We start from the raw sequence: 21,174 nt of genomic DNA, 5'->3' as shown, positions 1-21,174 counted from the left end.
GCCTGTCACAGCCTGCCTTGGCTCCCTATCCTTTTATACCCTAGTCCAGCAAAAATCTATCACTCTCAGATTTAAAATTATCAATTGAGCCAGCATCTACTGTTTTTTTTTTGTGGGAGAAAGTTCCACACTTCTACCACATTTGCATGAAGGAATGTTTCTTAACATCTCTCCTGAATAGCACGGCTCTGATTTTAGGGTTATGTCCCTTTGTCCTAGACACCCCCACACTACCAACTGTCTCCCTGGCCCCTCCACTCTCATCTCCAACCAATTGTGAGGAGCTCATGGACTTTTCTTGTTGCTTAGATTGAAACCATCTGTTCAGTTTCCTCTGCTGCTTAGCCCCTTCTCATGGAACCTAATTTCTCTTATGGCGTAGACCTTTTTTTCCCACAGTAACAACACAAAAATATTTACACAAAAATAGCTAATCATAACTAATGTCACAATCCTGCCTTTTCTTGAAGCTTCTGAAGGAGGTGTTACTTATCCAAAACTCTGCTGCATGTAACCTGGCCTGAAGAGTAATTAGTTTAAGGTTCGTCCACCTTACTAGTATAGGAATGGACGTGACAAAAGTTTATTAAGTTTTACTCAAACTAAAGCAATAAACTCAGGCAGCAATTTACAGTCTAACCCGGGATATATACTTCCTGTGTTAGTCCAGGATGGGGAACGGACATCTTCTCTTGCAGCTTTTGGTCTTCGAACTTCTTTCCTTTTTGCCTTCTTGTTTCTAGTGCTCTCCACTATGTTGACCCAATTGGGTCTCTTTTATCCTGGCTGTTATCCAATTAGCCCATCCCCATCCCCAATCATGTTCATCGTCGAGGTGCTCATGCCCTGTGAATGCTTTTCTTGACCAATCATGCTAACCTTACATAATGCCCTTTTAGTTCACCTAAAGTGAACTAAAGTCACCTGGTCCTTTTTCCCCTTATCTCAAGATTTCTACATCCCATGGTCTCTTATCTCAGAGTCTCCAGCACTTCTGTTTTTCAGCTTGCACAAGCAGTCTTCAAGGACTCTAGTCTCTAGCTGCAGGAAGTTTTTGTTACAGCTTGACATTGTCTCCCGGAATTCATCTACTTTGACGTTATTTAATAGTATGGCCTGCTTCTGTATGCTATCCGAATAAACACATTCTAAAAGGCATCCCTAATTTCCTACAGCAGTAAATTCCACTTGCACAAGGGGTATCTGCTGACCGATGACACCAGTGTGCAATTCACCCAATCATGTGCAGCATGCATACAAATGGAAGCCATTCTCCCACACAAAATGTGATAGAGCAGACCATTGGCATGCTGAAACAATGCTTGTGCTGTCTGCACCGCTCAGGAGGAGATCTGCAGTACTTGGCAGATCGGACGTCAAAATTCCTGGCGGGCTCACTGACCTGCGATGGGTCCCTGTGCTTTAGTTCATTCAATTGAAAATCCTTATTCTTGTCCACAAATCCCTCCATGGCCTTGCCACACCCAATCACTGCATTCTGTTCCAGTCCTACTGAACACTCTGTTTCACAGACTCCAGCTTTCCCAAAACTCCGCCGCTGGTAGCAGAGCCTACAGCTGCCTTGATTCTACTCCCTGGAACTCCCTCCATGAGCTTCTGTGCCTCCACATCTTTAAAAACTGAAAACCCCTCCAAATCACATTTTTTCTATTATCACTGCGCGATTTGAAGTGCCTAAGCTGTTTTCCACATTCAAGGCATTATATAAATGCAAGTTGTTCTTGTACCTCAACAGTCACAGAGAAAAGGGGTGAAATTCAACTTCAGTAGCTGTGCAAAAACAGACAGTAGCAGATTGTCAGCATCCTTTCATCTCCGTGAGAAGATGGACGTGCAGCAAATCCATTGATGATGGGATAGTTTCACATGGTGCACTTTTGCTGATCGCTGAAGAGACCAATCTGTGAGAGGCAGGTTCTACCACAAGTACTGCATGTGAGGTGGTTATCAGGTGTCGTTGCGAGGTGCTGTTTTCAGCATTGGCGCCTGCTGTCAAGCTGCTGTAGTCACTGATCATCCTGATGGTGCACACCAGCCCACGGGTAATGTCGCCATTCCCCTCTGTTGTTGGCTAATGTCTCTCTCCCATGTGTGGAAATCGATGTTTAGGGCCGTCACACCACCCTCGCAAGCATCCTTGAAGCAGAGCCTTGGGTGCTCAAATGGTCTTCTGGTTCCGGCTACCTCCTCATACAGAAGATCCTTGGGAATGTGTCCGTTTTCCATCCTGCAAACGTGCCCGAGCCAGTGAAGTTGCCTCTGCTTGATGAGTGCTTGCATACTTGGGAGATTTGCCTTTGAGAGGTCTGTTGTATTTGTGATTTTGTCCTTCCATGATATGCTGAGAATACGCTGCAGACATCGAAGATGAAAATTATGCACCTGCCTGATCTTCCCTTCCATTGAGCTCAACGGAAAGCAAAATTGTGCAGGATTTATAATGGACAGCCAATCCATTACTGACGGCTTTGCACTCCTGCTGAACTTGCATTTCATCTCCAGAGTGTCAGCATCAAGATACCTTTTAAAGTTACATTGCCATCTCAACACCCTTTCAGCCAAAGTATCACAATCGATACCCCTTTAAATGGGCAAGTACATGGCCTGGCCTAGCAAGTGAATGGCACAAAATGATATAGACCAGAAGAAGCCAGTTTCAGTTCTCCTTTATCTACTGAGGTCGCTGTTCCTAGTTGTACTTCTACAATTGGCCCCAGCTTCTGTCACGTAGCCATTGTATCTCAATTTACCTCACCTCTTCGAAGTGTGTCAATGTCCGTGGAGCCAAATCTCAGCAGGAGCCATCTTCTCGGGGAGGAAAAAGACATCAAGACTTTTTTTTTTGGCCAAATCCAGAAGCCGATAGGATAAAGACAAGTCAAATACCTGAGTTCTGATGTTTTCCTTGCTGTGTGAAAAATGTATTCACAAACTTTAGTGGAAATAATGGCTACGTAGGGCCGGATTTTCAAATGACGACAGGATCAGGACTGGGTGCAGATGGGATTTAAAAATCGCGGCCCCAGAGGTTGTCTCTGCATTCTGACTCCTCCAGTACAGACCTCAATTTTTAACATGAGGATGGTGGGAGAGGGAAGGGGGAATGCCTTCAATTAACGGCTCACTAAGCTCCGAGAGGAGCCTGTTAAGGGGCCGGGGAGGTCGGGACTGTCATTTTTAATTTGCATTTTGGTGAACCCAGTCTTGCTGCCTGTTAACAGCAGGTTGAAGGGAAACTTTGTTTGGTAACCTTAAAAATTGTGGGGCCCTCAGGAACTTTGCACCGGATCATGGCCATTACCTTAGATTTGGATCTTTCATCGATGTCTTCCTCTTTTATGCTGCTGGTCCTGTAAGGAGCTGCCCGCTCTCTTCGGCAAGGTAGCAGCAACCAGCATCATGGGCGGCACAGTGGCGCAATGGTTAGCACCGCAGCCTCACAGCTCCAGGGACCTGGGTTCGATTCTGGGTACTGCCTGTGCGGAGTTTGCAAGTTCTCCCTGTGACCACGTGGGTTTTCGCTGGGTGCTCCGGTTTCCTCCCACAGCCAAAGACTTGCAGGTGATAGGTAAATTGACCACTGTAAATTGCCCCTAGTGTAGGTAGGGAATATGGGATTTCTGTAGGGTTAGTATAAATGGGTGGTTGTTGGTCGGCACAGACTCGGTGGGCCGAAGGGCCTGTTTTAGTGCTGTATCTCTAAATAAATAAATAAATGGTTGCTATCTGCCTTTGCCGCTCACAATCTGCAGGCAGCTCCCACCTCCTGGAGACAATCGGCACCACTAATTGGGCACTGAGCTCGCCTCCTACCCACTTAGGGCATTCACATATCAAAATACCGACAGGGCACACGGTCGGGAGCCGGGCATTGGGCTCCCTACCCTGTTTTGAAAAGCCCGTAGAGTCATAGAACAATACAGCACAGGAGGCCATTCAGTGCATTACATCTGGGCTAGCACTTTGACAGAGCTATCCAATTTTCCAACTCGTCCCATGCCCCAGCACTTTCCACCTAGCCCCGCATGCATTTTAGAATCCAGACTTTTGACGTCATATTTCAGAAACCTTCTGGAGCCTATTCAAATAATCAGCAGGTGACCGTCCAATGCTGGTCATTTCCCTAGAATCCTCCGGTTTTTAAAAAAAAAAAAGCAAATGTTATATTTTTCACGAGGCTGATTTCATTTTGGAAATAAATTAGGGAGGCTGCTCGTCAATGAACCTCTTCCCGTCACCTGCCCTCTGGAATTCTTAAAATGGATCATAGTTTGAAACGCTAAGAAAGAACGTGCACGTATTACATAGAATTTACAGCACAAAAACAGGCCGTTTGGCCCAACTGGTCCATGCTGTGTTTTTCCTCCACACCAATGTTTTTTCTAGATCTCTCTAACTTTTGCATTAACCTTATAATATGTTCCACCATTTTCTTTCATGTATTGCTTTCAGAGGTTTTGGAAGATGCGAATATAAATGCAAATATTTATTTTCTTTTTGCCTCTTTGACCAAGTTTTCGGTCACCTGTCCTAATGTCTGCCTTGGCTTGGTATCAGTTTTGTGTCTGATAACGCTCCTGTAAAGCTTCTTGGGACATTTTACTTTGGTAAAGGCACTCTATAAATGCAAGTTGTTGTTCTTGGTCTATATGGCTCAGTACCATACCAGGAATATAAATACCAAGTCAGCCATCAATAAAATTCCTCAGGTACTTGACTTAATTAGCTTTGAGACTAAAATGCATCTTTACCCAAGGGACAGGAGGAAGGGGTGAAGAAGGGGGGAAAAAACACACAGCAATATTTAATTCACAAGAATTTTTTTTTAAACTCAGACCAGCTGAACAGTGAAAAGTGTGAAGAAAGTATCACTCCATAATACGACACAAACCCAATCCCGAAGAAATGCTCCACATGTGAGTCAGACATTTTCACATGTTTATGAAGAAATTCAATAAACACAGAGATATGCAACTCCACGACAAAACTGAGTGCACCAACATCTCCATAAAACAGCATCTCTGAACCTCCCCTTATATACTTTGAACAGAAGGGTAGCATTTCTGCCTCTCTGCTCTCGGTGCAGAGTTCTTGCCCTCCAGCGAGCACGGTTCGCAGATGATGATTTTCTGATTTATTGATGGAAATATCAATGATTCCCCCAGACCATTTTCCGATGTGTGCTCCTGGTGATGAAGACTCTGTACCAGGGAACACAGGAGCAGAAAAAACATTTACCCGATAATTCCAGCTCCAAAAGGCACAGTTGGAACCGAGAACACAAGTCACAAGATAGATACAGACGAGGAAAGCCATTTTGGGACCATTCTAGTTCACTCAGCCAGAGGGGCTCTATAGGCCCTCTTCCCTGCATCTCCCCTGCCCCCATCACAGCATCCCAGCCGTTCCTTAAATGATTCCAGGGTTTTGTTCGTCACTTCCCAGAGTCCATTCCGTGAGTTTTTCCACTTTGTATGATGAGCTTCCCAACATCAGTCCTGAATTTGTCTTTGTTAGCTTGAAGCTGCACCGTCTCCACCCCCGCTTTGTTTTACTGTCAGAGTTTAGCTTAAACTAACGTTTCTGATTTTACCCTTTCTATACAAGGAGGAGGTGTTATCAATTTTGGAAAGTGTGAAAATAGATAAGTCCCCTGGGCCAGATGGGATTTACCCTAGGATTCTCTGGGAAGCTAGGGAGGAGATTGCAGAGCCTTTGCCCTTGATCTTTATGTCGTCATTGTCGACAGGAATAGTGCCGGAAGACTGGAGGATAGCAAATGTTGTCCCCTTGTTCAAGAAGGGGAGTAGAGACAGCCCTGGTAATTATAGACCTGTGAGCCTTACTTCGGTTGTGGGTAAAATGTTGGAAAAGGTTATGAGACAGGATTTATAATCATCTTGAAAAGAATAAGTTCATTAGAGATAGTCAGCACGGTTTTGGGACGGGTAGGTCGTGCCTCACAAACCTTATTGAGTTTTTCGAGAAGGTGACCAAACAGGTGGATGAGGGTAAAGCAGTGGATGTGGTGTATATGGATTTCAGTAAGGCGTTTGATAAGGTTCCCCACGGTAGGCTATTGCAGAAAATACGGAAGTATGGGGTTGAAGGTGATTTAGAGCTTTGGATCAGAAATTGGCTAGCTGAAAGAAGACAGAGGGTGGTGGTTGATGGCAAATGTTCATCCTGGAGTTTAGTTACTAGTGGTGTACCGCAAGGATCTGTTTTGGGGCCACTGCTGTTTGTCATTTTTATAAATGACCTGGAAGAGGGTGTAGAAGGGTGGGTTAGTAAATTTGCAGATGACACTAAGGTCGGTGGAGTTGTGGATAGTGCCGAAGGATGTTGTAGGGTACAGAGGGACATAGATAGGCTGCAGAGCTGGGCTGAGAGATGGCAAATGGAGTTTAATGCGGAAAAGTGCGAGGAGATTCACTTTGGAAGGAGTAACAGGAATGCAGAGTACTGGGCTAATGGGAAGATTCTTGGTAGTGTAGATGAACAGAGAGATCTTGGTGTCCAGGTGCATAAATCCCTGAAGGTTGCTACCCAGGTTAATAGGGCTGTTAAGAAGGCATATGGTGTGTTAGCTTTTATTAGTAGGGGGATCGAGTTTCGGAGCCACGAGGTCATGCTGCAGCTGTACAAAACTCTGGTGAGACCGCACCTGGAGTATTGCGTGCAGTTCTGGTCACCGCATTATAGGAAGGATGTGGAAGCTATGGAAAGGGTGCAGAGGAGATTTACTAGGATGTTGCCTGGTATGGAGGGAAGGTCTTACGAGGAAAGGCTGAGGGACTTGAGGTTGCTTTCGTTGGAGAGAAGGAGGAGGAGAGGTGACGTAATAGAGACATATAAGATAATCAGAGGGTTAGATAGGGTGGATAGTGAACGTCTTTTTCCTCGGATGGTGATGGCAAACACGAGGGGACATAGCTTCAAGTTGAGGGGTGATAGATATAGGACAGATGTGAGAGGTAGTTTCTTTACTCAGAGAGTAGTAAGGGCGTGGAACGCCCTGCCTGCAGCAGTAGTAGATTTGCCAACTTTAAGGGCATTTAAGTGGTCATTGGATAGACATATGGATGAAAATGGAATAGTGTAGGTCAGATGGTTTCACAGGTTGGCGCAACATCGAGGGCCGAAGGGCCTGTATTGCGCTGTAATGTTCTAATTCTAATACCACTCCTTATTATATGCAACTGTATAAGATACCTCTCTCTATGGCAAACAAACCCCAAGTTTTTCCAGCCTTAGAACTCCACAATTTAAACCCAGGGATTTAACAAGTGGAGAGAAAAGAACATTTAATTTTAACAAAAATAATTGGATTTAGAACAGGAGATGGCCAGGGGATAAAAATGTGAGGATCTGGAAGGCTCTGTTGGAAAGATCAAGCTCTTTGTAGGTGATAGGTCTTTACTTGTTCAGTAAAATGTTTCCTTTTATTTCTATAAATGTAAGGTAGGAGAGTTTTTTTTAAAACAAACACTCCAAACTCACCATTTTGAGCTGCTCATACCCCACCCCCAGGACACTGAACATATTTAATAAGAGGTAATTGGTGCCAATCTAAATTTAGTATGTGTTTGGAATTAATCCCATTTTTCCTTCCACTTTAATTACCTGGACAGAAAGCAAGACTACTGCTGGGCTATGGGTAGCACAAAGCTGCTGATATCTAGACCATGGACCATTAAAGCCAATGGACAGAAAGTCAGGTTCAGTGTAAAGTGGGTTACTGGTTATGAGCCTGCTTTGCACTGCTGATGTACACCAATTTCACACCCTCCATGCAAGAGATTGAACAGTAAATGCTGTGGGAAAGAGATGCAGTGGTTTTTGTCGAGGTTCATCCCAAGCAGCTCTGTAACACAGGAGTCTGTGCTCTCTGGGTTGTTCCCAGGGACGCACACCGAGATAAACATCAACTGCTGCTGGAGGACTATCAATTCGGTGAAAGACGCCCTTTGGTCTACCTGAAACTTGCTGGTCTTCCAGCGCAAAGAGTTGTCCATGACCGAATGTTGCAGACTGGCACATTCCAAGGTCCAGGACGACGTGCTGAGGGACGCACTAAAACTTGGGGCAGCCGCAGCAAAGGCTCAATGGGGAAAGACCACAGTGTAAGGTCCCCCCATCAAGCTGAACTGAGGGGCTGGATCCATGGGAAACCCCTCGAACTGTATCGGAAAAATTTTGTGTGCAGTAAAATGTAAAAATGTATATGGCACGGCAAATGAAATGGAAGGGTTGTGAGGCAACTCAGGATTGTATTGAAGGAAACTGATCACCTTTGCACAGTTTGTAATTTTTGACTTGGCGCTGTTTGAAACTGATAATGTATTTTTTTTTACAGATTTTTATGAATAAAGTATATTTTGGAAATAAAAATAAAAGTAAATGCCGCAGGATATTTAACATGGGGGACCTGGCTCCAATCCCACCTCCCCTACTTCCAGACAGGGATTGCTGGATCTCCAATCAGGAGCAGAGGCTGGTATCTTTTTCTCCCCTTTAGCCCAGGGATTCCACTCAAGCCAAGTATAGCACTGCCACCCTCACCAACCCAGCTAGGATCAGCTAACTCAACACAGACTAGCAATCAAACCTCTAGTCCGTATAGCTTGCTACCTTAGCAGGAGGTAGCTGTACGCCCAAGGTTATCGGGGATGATGGAGTGTGGACACATTTATTCAGGGGAACTGGTCTCCAATATCTATCAGCACCTTTCGCGAATGGTGCCAGTTTGTGTCACTCATTGCCCAAGATTTTTAGTAGGTGTATTGCTCAATTTCATAAAATCATACAATGATACTGCACAACAAGAGGCTATTCAGCCCATCATGCTATACTTGACTTTTAGCACATATCTTCCCCACTTTTCCTGGCATCCAGTCTCATCTCCTCAACCCGAGTACTATAACTGTAGCTTTCTCTCTGCATAAACTACCTGGTGGAGATAACCTCTCAGTGCAGCAGGGGACTGAGGGGGTGGGGGAGGGGGTGGGGGAAGACACAGTACTAACGGGAGATCCTGCAGGAAGTCTTGTTCAAGCTCATCCACCTAAACACTGTGGCTACAAGAGCAGGTCAGAGGCTGGGAATTCTGCAGCGAGTAACCCACCTCCTGACTCCCCAAAGCCTGTCCACCATCTACAAGGCACAAGTCAGGAGTGTGATGGAATACTCTCCACTTCCATGGATGGGTGCAGCTCCAACAACATTCAGGAAGTTCGACACCATCCAGGACAAAGCAGCCCGCTTGATCGGCACCCCATTCACCACCTTAAACATTCACTCCCTCACCACCAATGTACAGTGGCAACAGTGTGTACCATATACAAGATGCACTGCAGCAACTCACTACACCTCCTTCGACAGCACCTTCTAAACCCACGACCTCTTCCAGCTAGAAGGACAAGGACAGCAGATGCATGGGAACACCACTACCTGCAAGTTCCCCTCCAAGTCACACACCATCCTGACTTAGAAATATATCACCACTCCTTCAGTGTCGCTGGGTCAAAATCCTGGAACTCCCTTCCTAACAGCACTATGGCTGTACCTGCACCACATGGACTGCAGCGGTTCAAGAAGGCAGCTCACCACTACCTTCTCAAGGGCAATTAGGGATGGGCAATAAATGCTGGCCTTGCCAGCGATGCCCACATCCCATGAAAGAATTAAAAAAAGCAGTCATTCTTTTTCCTACAGTTCTAAACTATGAGACTTTGGTGGGTTAGGGAATGGGTGGTGGTGAGGGAAGGTCAGAAATTTGGCTTGTGTGGTTCAAAGGACTTGATGGAACTATCTAGACACACAATATGTTTTTCCTTTTCTCATAAGTTGAGTCGTCCCTTCCTGTGTATAATTCAATATTACATTGTAAGGATTGTGCCTCTTGTGCCTTTTTGGTGCTGGGTAACCTTTCATGTTTCACACATGTAAAGTGTGGACAAGGGTACGAACAATTTTACTCGTCGTCCAGGTTCATCTCTATAGCTGTGTGGCCTTTGTCTGACAGATGAGCTTCAATTAAAGTTCACAACATGGCAGCCGGTCAATCTTCATTCAAGGTTCGACAGTTCTGTCCATCCAAATCTTCTGCAGAAAGTTCACTTTCTGAAAACTGGGAAAGTAAAATTAGTTTTTTGTAAAATTAAAGACAGAAGATCTGTTCCTGTTTTGTATAACAGGTTTTGCATCCCCCGCCACCCCTCGCTTCTAACTTTTGCTGGGATACCGTTCTAGAGATGCAGGCTGCCCTTAGGTATCTCGCCCAACTGACCATACTCTATATAGGGAACATGGGAAGAGGAGGAGGCCATTCAGCCCCTCAAGTCTGTCCCACCGTTCAATTAGATCATGGCTGATCTTTATCTTAACCCCATCCACCTGGCTTGGCTGCAATTCCTTTAATCCTCTTGTCGAGCAAAAAATCCATCGATCTTGATTTAAAATTATTAATTGAGCAAGCAACGACTGCTTTTTTGTGACAGTGTATATATGGAGTGTAGATAGGCTGGGCATTTATACGGTTGAGGGAAGATGGTGCAGAAGGGTTGGGGGGATGGGGTAGGAGAGGAAGAGGAGAATCCCACGCAAACCCAATTCTGTCCTCCTCCAGTATCTGCACGCCCATACTTCCCAACGGGAGAGTGATTAGAAGTGGAAGACTGTGTCTCAGCTTGCTGTGTGTAAACTGGCTGCTGTGTTCCCTATATGACAACAGTGACTACATTGTAATATTATTTGCACACAGCAAGCTCCCACAACTAGCAATGCACTAATGATCAGATAATCTGTTTAGTAATGCAAGTTGAGGAATAAATACTGGCCTGGACACCAGGGAGAACTCCCCTGCTCTTTTTTGAATAGTGACATGAGATCTTTTGTGTCTACCAGATAAGGCAGACTGGGCTCTCGCTTTAACAGCTCACCTGAAAGACAGCTCCTACAATAGTGCAGCATTCCCTCAGTGCACCGCTAGAGTATCAGCCAACTCTTTTGTGCTCCAAGAGTGGGTTTTGAACCCACAACCTTTTGACGCAGAAATGAGAGCACGATCCATTGAGCCATGACCCACTAACAGCCATAGGTTTGTGTGGCTTTACCCAGTAGGCAGTCAATGCATGTATTTTTCTGTTTTGCATTTCTCACCTGTACACCCAGAGACTGCAGGGTGTTTGCATGCATGTTCTCAGAGAGCTTGGGATGATGGAAAGAACTGGGCTCCGAGTTTGGAGCTTCTTTGGAAAACAGGCCATCAGGCTGTCTGCAAAGCGTGCTGGAATAAGGCAGGCCTGTCAACCTCACTGATTACAGCTGGAACACCCTCATTATGGTTCAAAATAATACAGCTCTGCAACTGACTTTCTGAGAATAGATACAGATCTGCGTATTTACAGGAACAGTTCATTTAATTTGGCTTTATAAATACACTTTCAAAATGACGACAAACACTTGAGCTCATGTGCCACAAAGCAACAAAACACACACTTTGCCAGGTTGGCAATGCCAGTGGTGATGCTGCACATCTGTAGGGCACAGGTTTTCAAACTGGTATTCCTTAAACCCTAAGGAGGGCAGGTGGAGGGGGGGGGGCGGTAGGGTGTCGACAGAAGTTAGCAAATCTTGGCATGTTAACTGTGTCGATTGATGTCTTGACACCAATGGCCCTGATTTTAACTCTGGACAGGGGCTGAGGAAGAAGGGGAACTGTCCTGACCTTGGTGGCAGTGCGAGACTGGGATTTTCATTCTCCAGCCCGGTGGGCAGTGGGAATTCCGTCTGGGCACAGGTCGGGAAGCTGAATGATGAATGGCAGGAGGAACAGTTACCGCCACTGTCAGGTAGATGGTCAGGGGCAGAGAAGGTCTTGGGAGGGCCCTCACAGTCTGGGTGTGAAGACTAAAGGGGCTAAAATCAGAACCCGTGGGAATACAGCGGAACCGTGGTGGGTAATATCTACCAGCAATTTTAACTGCCAGGCGGGCAGGGTTAAAACTGGCCCTATTATTTATGTTGCTGCGTAGTAATAAGAGCATTTGCTGAAATGATTGCCTCTCTGTGGCCGATACTAAATTAGGTCAAGGGGTCCCTGGGACATTGTCTCTGGGAACTTGTAGTCCTTTTAAGTATGTGACCACACGTCGCACATTGTAAAACAGCTGTTTCTGCATCTATGATATTAATGCATAGTATCCACTACCCTGTGGAGTTAGATGCATAACTGCAATGTATTCACTGTTCTGTATTCACATAGTATAGAACATAGAACAGTACAACACAGTACAGGCCCTTCAGCCCACGATGTTGTGCTGAACCTTTAACCTACTCTAAGATCAAACTAACTACCTACGCTTCATTCTACTATCATCCATGTACCTATCCAAGAGACGCTTAAATGCCCCTAATGTATCTGCTTCTACTACCACCGCTGGCAGTGCATTCCACGCACCCACCACTCTCTGTGTAAAGAACCTACCTCTGACATCTCCCCGAAACCTTCCTCCAATCACCTTAAAATTATGCCCCCTGGTGATAGCCCTTTCCACCCTGGGAAAAAGTCTCTGACTATCCACTCTATCTATGCCTCTCATCATCTTGTACCCCTCTATCAAGTCACCTCTCATGCTTCTTCGCTCCAATGAGAAAAGCCCTAGCTACCTCAATCTTTCTTCGTAGGACATGCCCTCCAGTCCAGGCAGCATCCTGGTAAATCTCCTCTGCACCCTCTCTAAAGCTTCCACATCCTTCCTATAATGAGGCGACCAGAACTGAACATAATATTCCAAGTGTGGTCGAACCAGGGCCTTATAGAGCTGCAGCATAACCTCGCGGCTCTTAAACTCAATCTCCCCGTTAATGAAAGCCAACACACCATACGCCTTCTTAACAACCCTATCAACTTGGGTGGCAACTTTGAGCAATCTATGGACATGGACCCCAAGATCCCTCTGTTCCTCCACACTACCAAGAATCCTGTCTTTAAGCCTGTATTCCGCATTCAAATTCGACCTTCCAAAATGAATCACTTCACACTTTTCCAGGTTGAACTCCATCTGCCACTTCTCAGCCCAGCTCTGCATCCTGTCAATGTCCCGTTGCAACCTACAACAGCCTTCCACACTATCCACCACTCCAGCAACCTTCGTGTCATCGGCAAACTTGCTAACCCAGCCTTCCACTTCCTCATCCAAGTCATTTATAAAAATCACAAAGAGCAGAGGTCCCAGAACAGATCCTTGTGGAACACCACTGGTCACTGAGCTCCATGCTGAATACTTTCCATCTACTACCACCCTCTGACTTCGATGGGCCAGCCAATTTTGTATCCAGACAGCCAACTTTCCCTGAATCCCATGCCTCCTCACTTTCTGAATGAGCCTACCATGGGGAACCTTATCAAACGCCTTGCTAAAATCCATATACACCACATCCACTGCTCTTCCTTCATCAATGTGTTTTGTCACATCTTCAAAGAATTCAATAAGGCTTGTGAGGCATGACCTGCCCCTCACAAAGCCATGCTGACTGTCTCTAATCAAACCATGCTTTTCCAAATAATCATAAATCCTGTCTCTCAGAATCCTCCCCAATAATTTGCCCACTACCGACGTAAGACTGACTGGTCTATAATTCCCAGGGTTATCCCTATTCCCTTTCTTGAACAAGGGAACAACATTTGCCACCCTCCAATCATCCGGTACTACTCCAGTGGACAGTGAAGACGCAAAGATCATCGCCAAACGCGCAGCAATCTCTTCCCTCGCTTCCCGTAATATCTTTGGGTATATCCCATCTGGCCCCGGGGACTTATCTGTCCTCATACCATTCAAAATTTCCAGCACATCCTCCCTCTTAACTTCAACCTGTTCGAGCATATCAGCCTGTTCCACGCTGTCCTCACAAACGACCAGGTCCCTCTCACTAGTGAATACTGAAACAAAGTATTCATTTCGGACCTCCCCTACCTCCTCCGACTCCAGGCACAAGTTCCCTCCACTATCCCTGATCGGCCCTACCCTCACTCTGGCCATCCTCTTGTTCCTCACATAAGTGTCGAACGCCTTGGGATTTTCCTTAATCCTACCCGCCAAGACTTTTTCATGTCCCCTTCTAGCTCTCCTAAATCCATTCTTCAGTTCCTTCCTGGCTACCTTCTAACCCTCTAGAGCCCTGTCTGATCCTTGCTTCCTCAACCTTAAGTAAGCTTCCTTCTTCCTCTTGACTAGCTGTTCCACATCTCTTGTCATCCAAGGTTCCTTCACCCTACCATCCCTTCCCTGCCTCATCGGGACAAACCTATCCAGCAGTCGCAGCAAGTGCTCCCTAAACAACCTCCACATTTCTGTCGTACATTTCCCTGAGAACATCTGTTCCCAATTTATGCTCCCCAGTTCCTGCCTAATAGCATTGTAATTTCCCCTCCCCCAATTAAATATTTTCCAATCCCGTCTGCTCCTATCCCTCTCCATGACTATAGTAAAGGTCAGGGAGTTGTGATCACTATCACCGAAATGCTCTCCCACCGAGAGATCTGCCACCTGGCCTGGTTCGTTGCCAAGCACCAAATCCAACATAGCCTCCCCTCTAGTCGGCCTATCTACATATTGAGTCAGGAAACCTTCCTGGACACACCTGACAAAAACTGCTCCATCCAAACTATTTGCACTAAGGAGGTTCCAATCAATATTAGGGAAGTTGAAGTCACCCATGACAACAACCCTGTTACTTCTGCACCTTTCCAAAATGTGCCTCCCAATCTGTTCCTCCGTGTCTCTGTTGCTATTGGGGGGTCTATAGAAAACTCCCAATAAAGTGACTGCTCCTTTCCTGTTTCTGACTTCCACCCATAATGACTCAGTAGACAAACCCTCCTCGACGACCTCCCTTTCTGCAGCTGTGATACTATCCCTGATTAGCAATGCCACTCCCCCACCTCTTTTACCTCCCTCCCTATTCCTTTTGAAACATCTAAACCCCGGAACATCCAACATCCATTCCTGCCCCTGTGATATCCACATCTCCGTATACATACGTAGTACTTCAGCTTTCCTTACACCAAGCCTATACTTCCCACCACCTCATGACTCTTTAACCAGACTCATAAAACACTCAATAAAAGAAAACTTTACAAATCTCCAGGGCTAAAAATCCAACTTCAGCCGTTCAGTAAATGCTGCTGGGCCAAGACCACAAGTTTGTGGCTCCATCCCCTGAACTGGCGCTGCCTGTCAATCACTGTGAGGTCGCATCTCGCTCGCTGTGATGTCACTGGTCCCTCACTGTGAGGTCACATCTCGCTCGCTGTGATGTCATATCTCCCTCGCTGTGACATCACCAGTCATGGCAGAGGGCTTGGTAGATATAAGAACACAGGGTAGGAGATGCGCTTCTCTAATTCTGGCCTTATGAGCATCCTTAATTTTCTTCGCTCCACCATTGGCAGCCATGTTTTTAGCTGCCTGAGCTCTAAACTCTAGGATTCTCACCTTGAACCTCTCTGCCTCCCTAACTCTCACTATTCTTTTAAGACGCTCTTTAAAACCTATCTCTTTGACCAAGCTTCTGGTCACCTGCCCTAACATCTCCTTTTGTGGCTCGGTGTCAAATTCTGTTGGATAATTGCTTCTGTGAAGCGTCTTGGGAAATCTTTACTATGTTATAGATGCTATAAAGACTTTTCCTGGTCTGAATGGCGCTGCTCCACGTTGGGTAGCACTTTTACTGACTGAACCATTGGGACAAATTAATTTAATCTCAGCAAGGCAGGGGTGGTGGTGGGGGCTTGGGTAAGGCGTTTCAATGTTCATACACAATTACAATTATACCTGTTGAGAATTAGAATTCATCCCTTGTGGCAGACCCGATGGACTGATGCGAGGCTCCCGTCTGAGATCCCTTCAGTGTTTTTTGAGAGCCGCTCCAGTCTGTCTTCATCGAGTCATCATCCCAGATGGTGGAGGTTTCGGTGTCACTGAGCCATTCAGGATCTCCAGTGTAGTGAGTGGGATACACCAGCAGCGGGCGGACTGAAAATGCCTTCAGGTCTCGTTTGGGGTAAACTTTCTTATATTCTTCACTGTACGAGAAAAAATATATTACAATTGAGATACATCCAGGTATATTGTGATCTGGAATATGCTGCCTGAAAGAGATTCAAGAATAACTTTCAAAAGACTATTGGATAGCTACCTGCAAAAGAAAGAGCACAGGAGTGGGACTAATAGGATAGCTCTTTCAAAGAGCTGGCACGGGCAGAGGGGGCCGAATGGCCTCCTCCTGTCCTATGTGATTCTATCCTCCCTATTTTTCTCCCTTCCTCTCCTAAAATCATGGCAGGGGGAAGGAGTCTCCCGCTTCCGAATAGGACAGTATTTTCGTTTGCTCACGTAGCTAGAAAACCGCAGCCGGGCAATGGCAGATGCGAGAGACCCCAGTCCGATTATTGTCAGTACGTCATTTCATCGAGGAGGTTCGGGAGAGCTCTCAGTTCAGCCCAATCCCATCCTCAGACACCACCAACCCCCCTCTCCCAACACACACACAGGCTTGAATACATACAAGTCAATGGTCCAATCATCAGGTGTAAGAACTGTGGCTGAGTTTTACATCCCACCCTCCAGCCCAAGAGTGCTGATACGAACTTTTAATGCCTCCATTTCATTACAATAGTGTCCTACATTGCAACGGTATCCCAACACTGCAACAGTGACCCAACAGCGCAACAGCGACCCAACAGCGACCCGACACTGTAATATCAACCCAACACTGCAGCATTATCCCAATACTGCAACAATGACCCAACACTGCTGCAGCGACCCAACACTACAATGGCGCCACAACACTATTACAGCAACCCAACGCTACATCAGTGTCCCAACAATGCATCAGCGTCGCAACACTGCTGCAGCGATCCAACACTGCTACATCGTCCCAACACTGCAACAGCAACCCAACACTGCTGCATCATCCCAACATCGCAACAGCGACCCAACACTGCAACAGCGATCCAACAATGCAACAGCGACCCAACAATGCAACAGCGACCCAACAATGCAACAGCGACCCAACAATGCAACAGCGACCCAACAATGCAACAGCGACCCAATGCTACATCAGTGTCCCAACACCACATCGGCATCGCAACACTGCAACATTGTCCCAACACTGCAATAATGACCCAACTCGGCTGCATCGACCCAATACTGCAACAGCGACCCAACACTGCAATAATGACCCAACACTGCAACAGTGATCCAACGTTGCAACAGCACCCAACAATGCTACAGTGTCCCAACAATGTAACAGTGACCCAACAATGTAACAGTGACCCAACACTGCTACAGCAACCCAATGCTTCATCAGTGTCCCAACACTACATTGGCATCGCAACACTGCAACATTGTCCCAACACTACAATAACGACCCAACTCTGCTGCCTCGACCCAACAATGCTACAGTGTCCCAACACTGCAACAGTGACCCAACACTGCAACATCGACCCAACACTGCAGCATCGACCCAACACTGCAGCATCGACCCAACGCTGCAATAATGACCCAACGTTGCTGCATCGTCCCAACACTGCAACAGCAGCCCAATGCTACATCAGTGTCCCAACACTGCATCAGCGTCCCAACACTGCTGCAGCGTCGCAACACTGCTGCAGTGTCGCAACACTGCTACATCGTCCCAACACTGCAATAATGACCCAACACTGCTGCATCGTCCCAACACTGCAATAATGACCCAACACTGCTGCATCGTCCCAACACTGCAATAATGACCCAACACTGCTGCAACAACCCAATGCTACATCAGTGTCGCAACACTGCTGCAGTGATCCAACACTGCTCCATCGTCCCAACACTGCAACAGCGACCCAACACCGCTGCATCAGCGCCCAACAATGCAACAATGTCCCAACAATGTAACAATGACCCAACACTGCTACAGCAATCCAGTGCTACATCAGTGTCCCAACACTGCAACATTGCCCCTAAACTGCTATAGGTCCCAACACTACAACAGGAACTGCAATTCACTAGCTGTAAAGCACTCTGGGACACCTGCTGAGTTAACCTCACTCAGCAATCTGGAAATAGGAGCCTATCTGTCTGAAGTAGCACAACAGTGAATTTATCAACTGAGCCACAGTATTGAACTCAAGAACATTAAATACTCAAATAATCATTATGTTTCTGTGTTTTGATAACCAACTAGTGTCACAATTCTACTTCACGTCCAACAATAACACAAAAGCAGAATGTTCCAGTCTTTTCTTTTGAAGGAGTCGGCACACAGCTTCAGTCTGCACACTAGCAGAACCAAGCAAGGGAGTTAGTTGTGAGGCATTACATCACTCTGTTCCAGGAAGAAGATCTATTGCTGTATAAAAGCCAAGCACTCTCCCATATCATTTTCACTGATCCACATCCAAGTGTTAGTTTGTATTCCTCGCTGAGAGCTATAATTTATGTTTACTGCAAGGAATAAGCTATGAGACTCTTTCATGGGATGTGGGTAGCAATGGCAAGGCCAGCATTTGTTGCCCATCCCCAATTGCCCTTGAGAAGGTGATTGAGTGGTTTGCTAGGCCATTCAGAGTCAACCACATTGCTGTGGGTCTGGAGTCACATGTAAGTCAGATCAAATAAGGTTTTTAATGATAGTTTCATGGCACCATTACTAAGACTGGTAGCTTTCAATTCCCAATTTAACTAAACTATTTTTATTAATTAATTGGATTTAAATTCCACCAGCTGCCATGGTAGGATCTGAACCCATGTCCCCAGGACATTAGCCTGGGCCTCTGATTACTAGCCCAGTGACCTTACCACTACGCCACCATTCTAACTGATGTTCTGTATGTTATTTACTTGCACTGGTGGTTGGATGATTTCAAGTTCAAGCTTCCTATGTAATTATTTTGTTAAATGTCATTCTGTAAAACTGAGGCAGTTTATCATGTGATGGAACCTTGGTTGGAAGATGAACACAAGAAATGTCTTAATTAAATTAAAAGCAAAATACTGCAGATGCTGAAAATCTGAAATACAAACACGAAATGCTGGAAATACTCAGCAAGTCTGGCAGCATCTGTGGAAAGAGAAGCAGAGTTAACGTTTCAGATCAGTGACACGTCATCAGAAGTTTCTTCTCTCACGACGCACAGTTTGTGTGTGAGGTCCAATTTCCCGCCCTCTCCCCCTGACTGAAACTATTCACCTCCCAATTTTCTGCTCAACGTCCCCTGAAGGTGTTGACCAATGCTGTGGTGGTGGAGGAAAGGGGTCAGTGGTCAGCCTGGCTCCATAGTGGTCTCTCTCCGGTACCTCACTCAAGTGGCCACTCTTAGTTGACTAATCGACTTGTTGCAGCGTTACACATGGAGAGGCAAGGCCAAGTGTGGTCATTAGGGCTTGGTGATTGGCAGATAATTGGACCAGAGCTTGCAAATGTAAGATTTTTGATAAGATTGCTGTACATTACAGATGAAGGAGCTGGGAAACACAAACGGAGGTACTGAAGTGCCACCATTGGCAGGAGAGATGAAATTACAGCAGGATAACTTTATATCAGCCCTTTCCATTACAGTACATACAGGAATTTATAAGGGTATTTTAAAAGTGGGGGGGGGGGGGGGGGGTTAGACAGGCACTTGAGGATGAGGAACTTACAGGGTTACGGACAGAAAGCAGGAGTGTGGAATCAGACACTGAATCCTATGCATCCTGCAATATTGTGGATTCTGCTCAATTAGCTTGTCAGGAGGTGGAATCAATGCCAGGCCAAACAGAGCAGATTAGCACAGATCAAAGAGCAGACAGGCCTAGTCTGGAGAATCTCCCCTTAACTGTCTTCTTTTCATCCACCAGAGCCTCGTTATAATTCTTCTTCCCCTCCCAGCTTCATTTAAAGAACGTTACTGTCCCGTGCCATCCTGACAGTTGCAGGCATATTGACGGTGTGTTCAGAATGAAAAGGAACAACTTTCTGAGCCTCTGGTATTTTTTTTTTAAATAAGAAAAGCTGTCATTTGAATTCCTTGCCAAGAAAAACTCAATAAGAGAAAATGTGATTCATAAAACAGTCTGGAAGTGATCATCTGTCTCGAGTTCCTGCCGATTTGTGCAGCAGAGTGAGTTGAGTGGAACTCTTGGCATGTTAAACACCAGGGGGTGTCACCAGCGTGTGGTAATGGGGCATGAAAACTGGCATTTGCTGCACGACTTGCTTTAGCATAGGTGGAATTAGACAACTGAATTAAAACGGAGATAAATAATTAAACTCTCTCCATCTGGATCGAGTTGAGTATTCACCTACTTGTGTTTGGTCACATGATTTATACCATTTCCAATTGCTTAAAATGAGGATTCTGAGATCAAGCCAAACATTGAGTTTCTTAGCTGCTTCAGCTGCCCATCTTCTTAGGTTTGGTTAGACTTCATTTCACGCTGTAGATTCTTCTAGCCTCTTCAAGGCAATGGCTCCCATTGAGGGGCTGTGCCATGGGTGCCAGCAACTCTCGGGTCTCTTGCCTCTGAATCACCTTGGGGCATTATTCTACATTAAAGGTAACTCCATAAATGTAAGCTGTTGCCCAAAAGCCCACTCTTCTTGTGTGGATCGAGACCATGATGGCCGCCAGGCTGTTCAACTGTAAGCAGCATCACAGGTCCTTCCCAATTATTCTCCTCTCTAATGCAGTAGCATGGAAACTAATCCTGGCACCTACTTTAATTGAGATCAGCTGATCTAGCAGGTACAAGGGACCATCCTGGGCTATCTAGCTCGGTGCCCGTACTCAGCAAGCCACTGGAGAACTCTCAATGGAGACCAAGGTCTCTCCGATTGCATCTCCCTACAGTGCAACTACCACCACCAAAAACAGCAAGAGTAGAAATGCAATGGGAACACCATCACCTCCAAGTTGCACAGTATCCCTGACATGGGACATCCATTACACCATTCCTTCAACTGTTTTCAGGATCAATATCCTGGAAATCTCTCCCTAATGGCATCATGAAAGCACCATTGCCACAATGACCGCAGTGGTTCAGGAAGGTGGCTTCCTTCCCAACTAGAGATGGGGCAATAAATGTGGACGTGTCTGTGTGGTCCACATCCCAAGGATAATTC

The 21,174-nt window shown here is 46.0% G+C and overlaps 1 protein-coding gene across 1 annotated transcript in view; it reads right to left on the bottom strand.

The window, feature by feature from the left end:
• Positions 1-4,865: 4,865 nt before the first annotated feature.
• Positions 4,866-21,174, bottom strand: part of cercam (cerebral endothelial cell adhesion molecule) — a 79,648-nt gene continuing 63,339 nt past the window's right edge. The window contains exons 12-13 of the mRNA XM_068012248.1: positions 15,861-16,111; positions 4,866-10,153 (exon numbers count right to left, since the gene is read on the bottom strand). Of these exons, the coding sequence (XP_067868349.1) occupies positions 15,871-16,111 (241 nt within the window). The 3' untranslated portion in view covers positions 4,866-10,153; positions 15,861-15,870. The remainder of the gene's footprint in view (positions 10,154-15,860; positions 16,112-21,174) is intronic.

Source organism: Heterodontus francisci, chromosome 32 (genome assembly GCF_036365525.1).
Source record: "Heterodontus francisci isolate sHetFra1 chromosome 32, sHetFra1.hap1, whole genome shotgun sequence".
In the NCBI taxonomy this organism is placed as follows: domain Eukaryota; kingdom Metazoa; phylum Chordata; class Chondrichthyes; order Heterodontiformes; family Heterodontidae; genus Heterodontus; species Heterodontus francisci.
The sequence above is the reverse complement of the archived record's forward strand: the minus strand, read 5'-3'. Positions and strand labels throughout refer to the sequence as shown.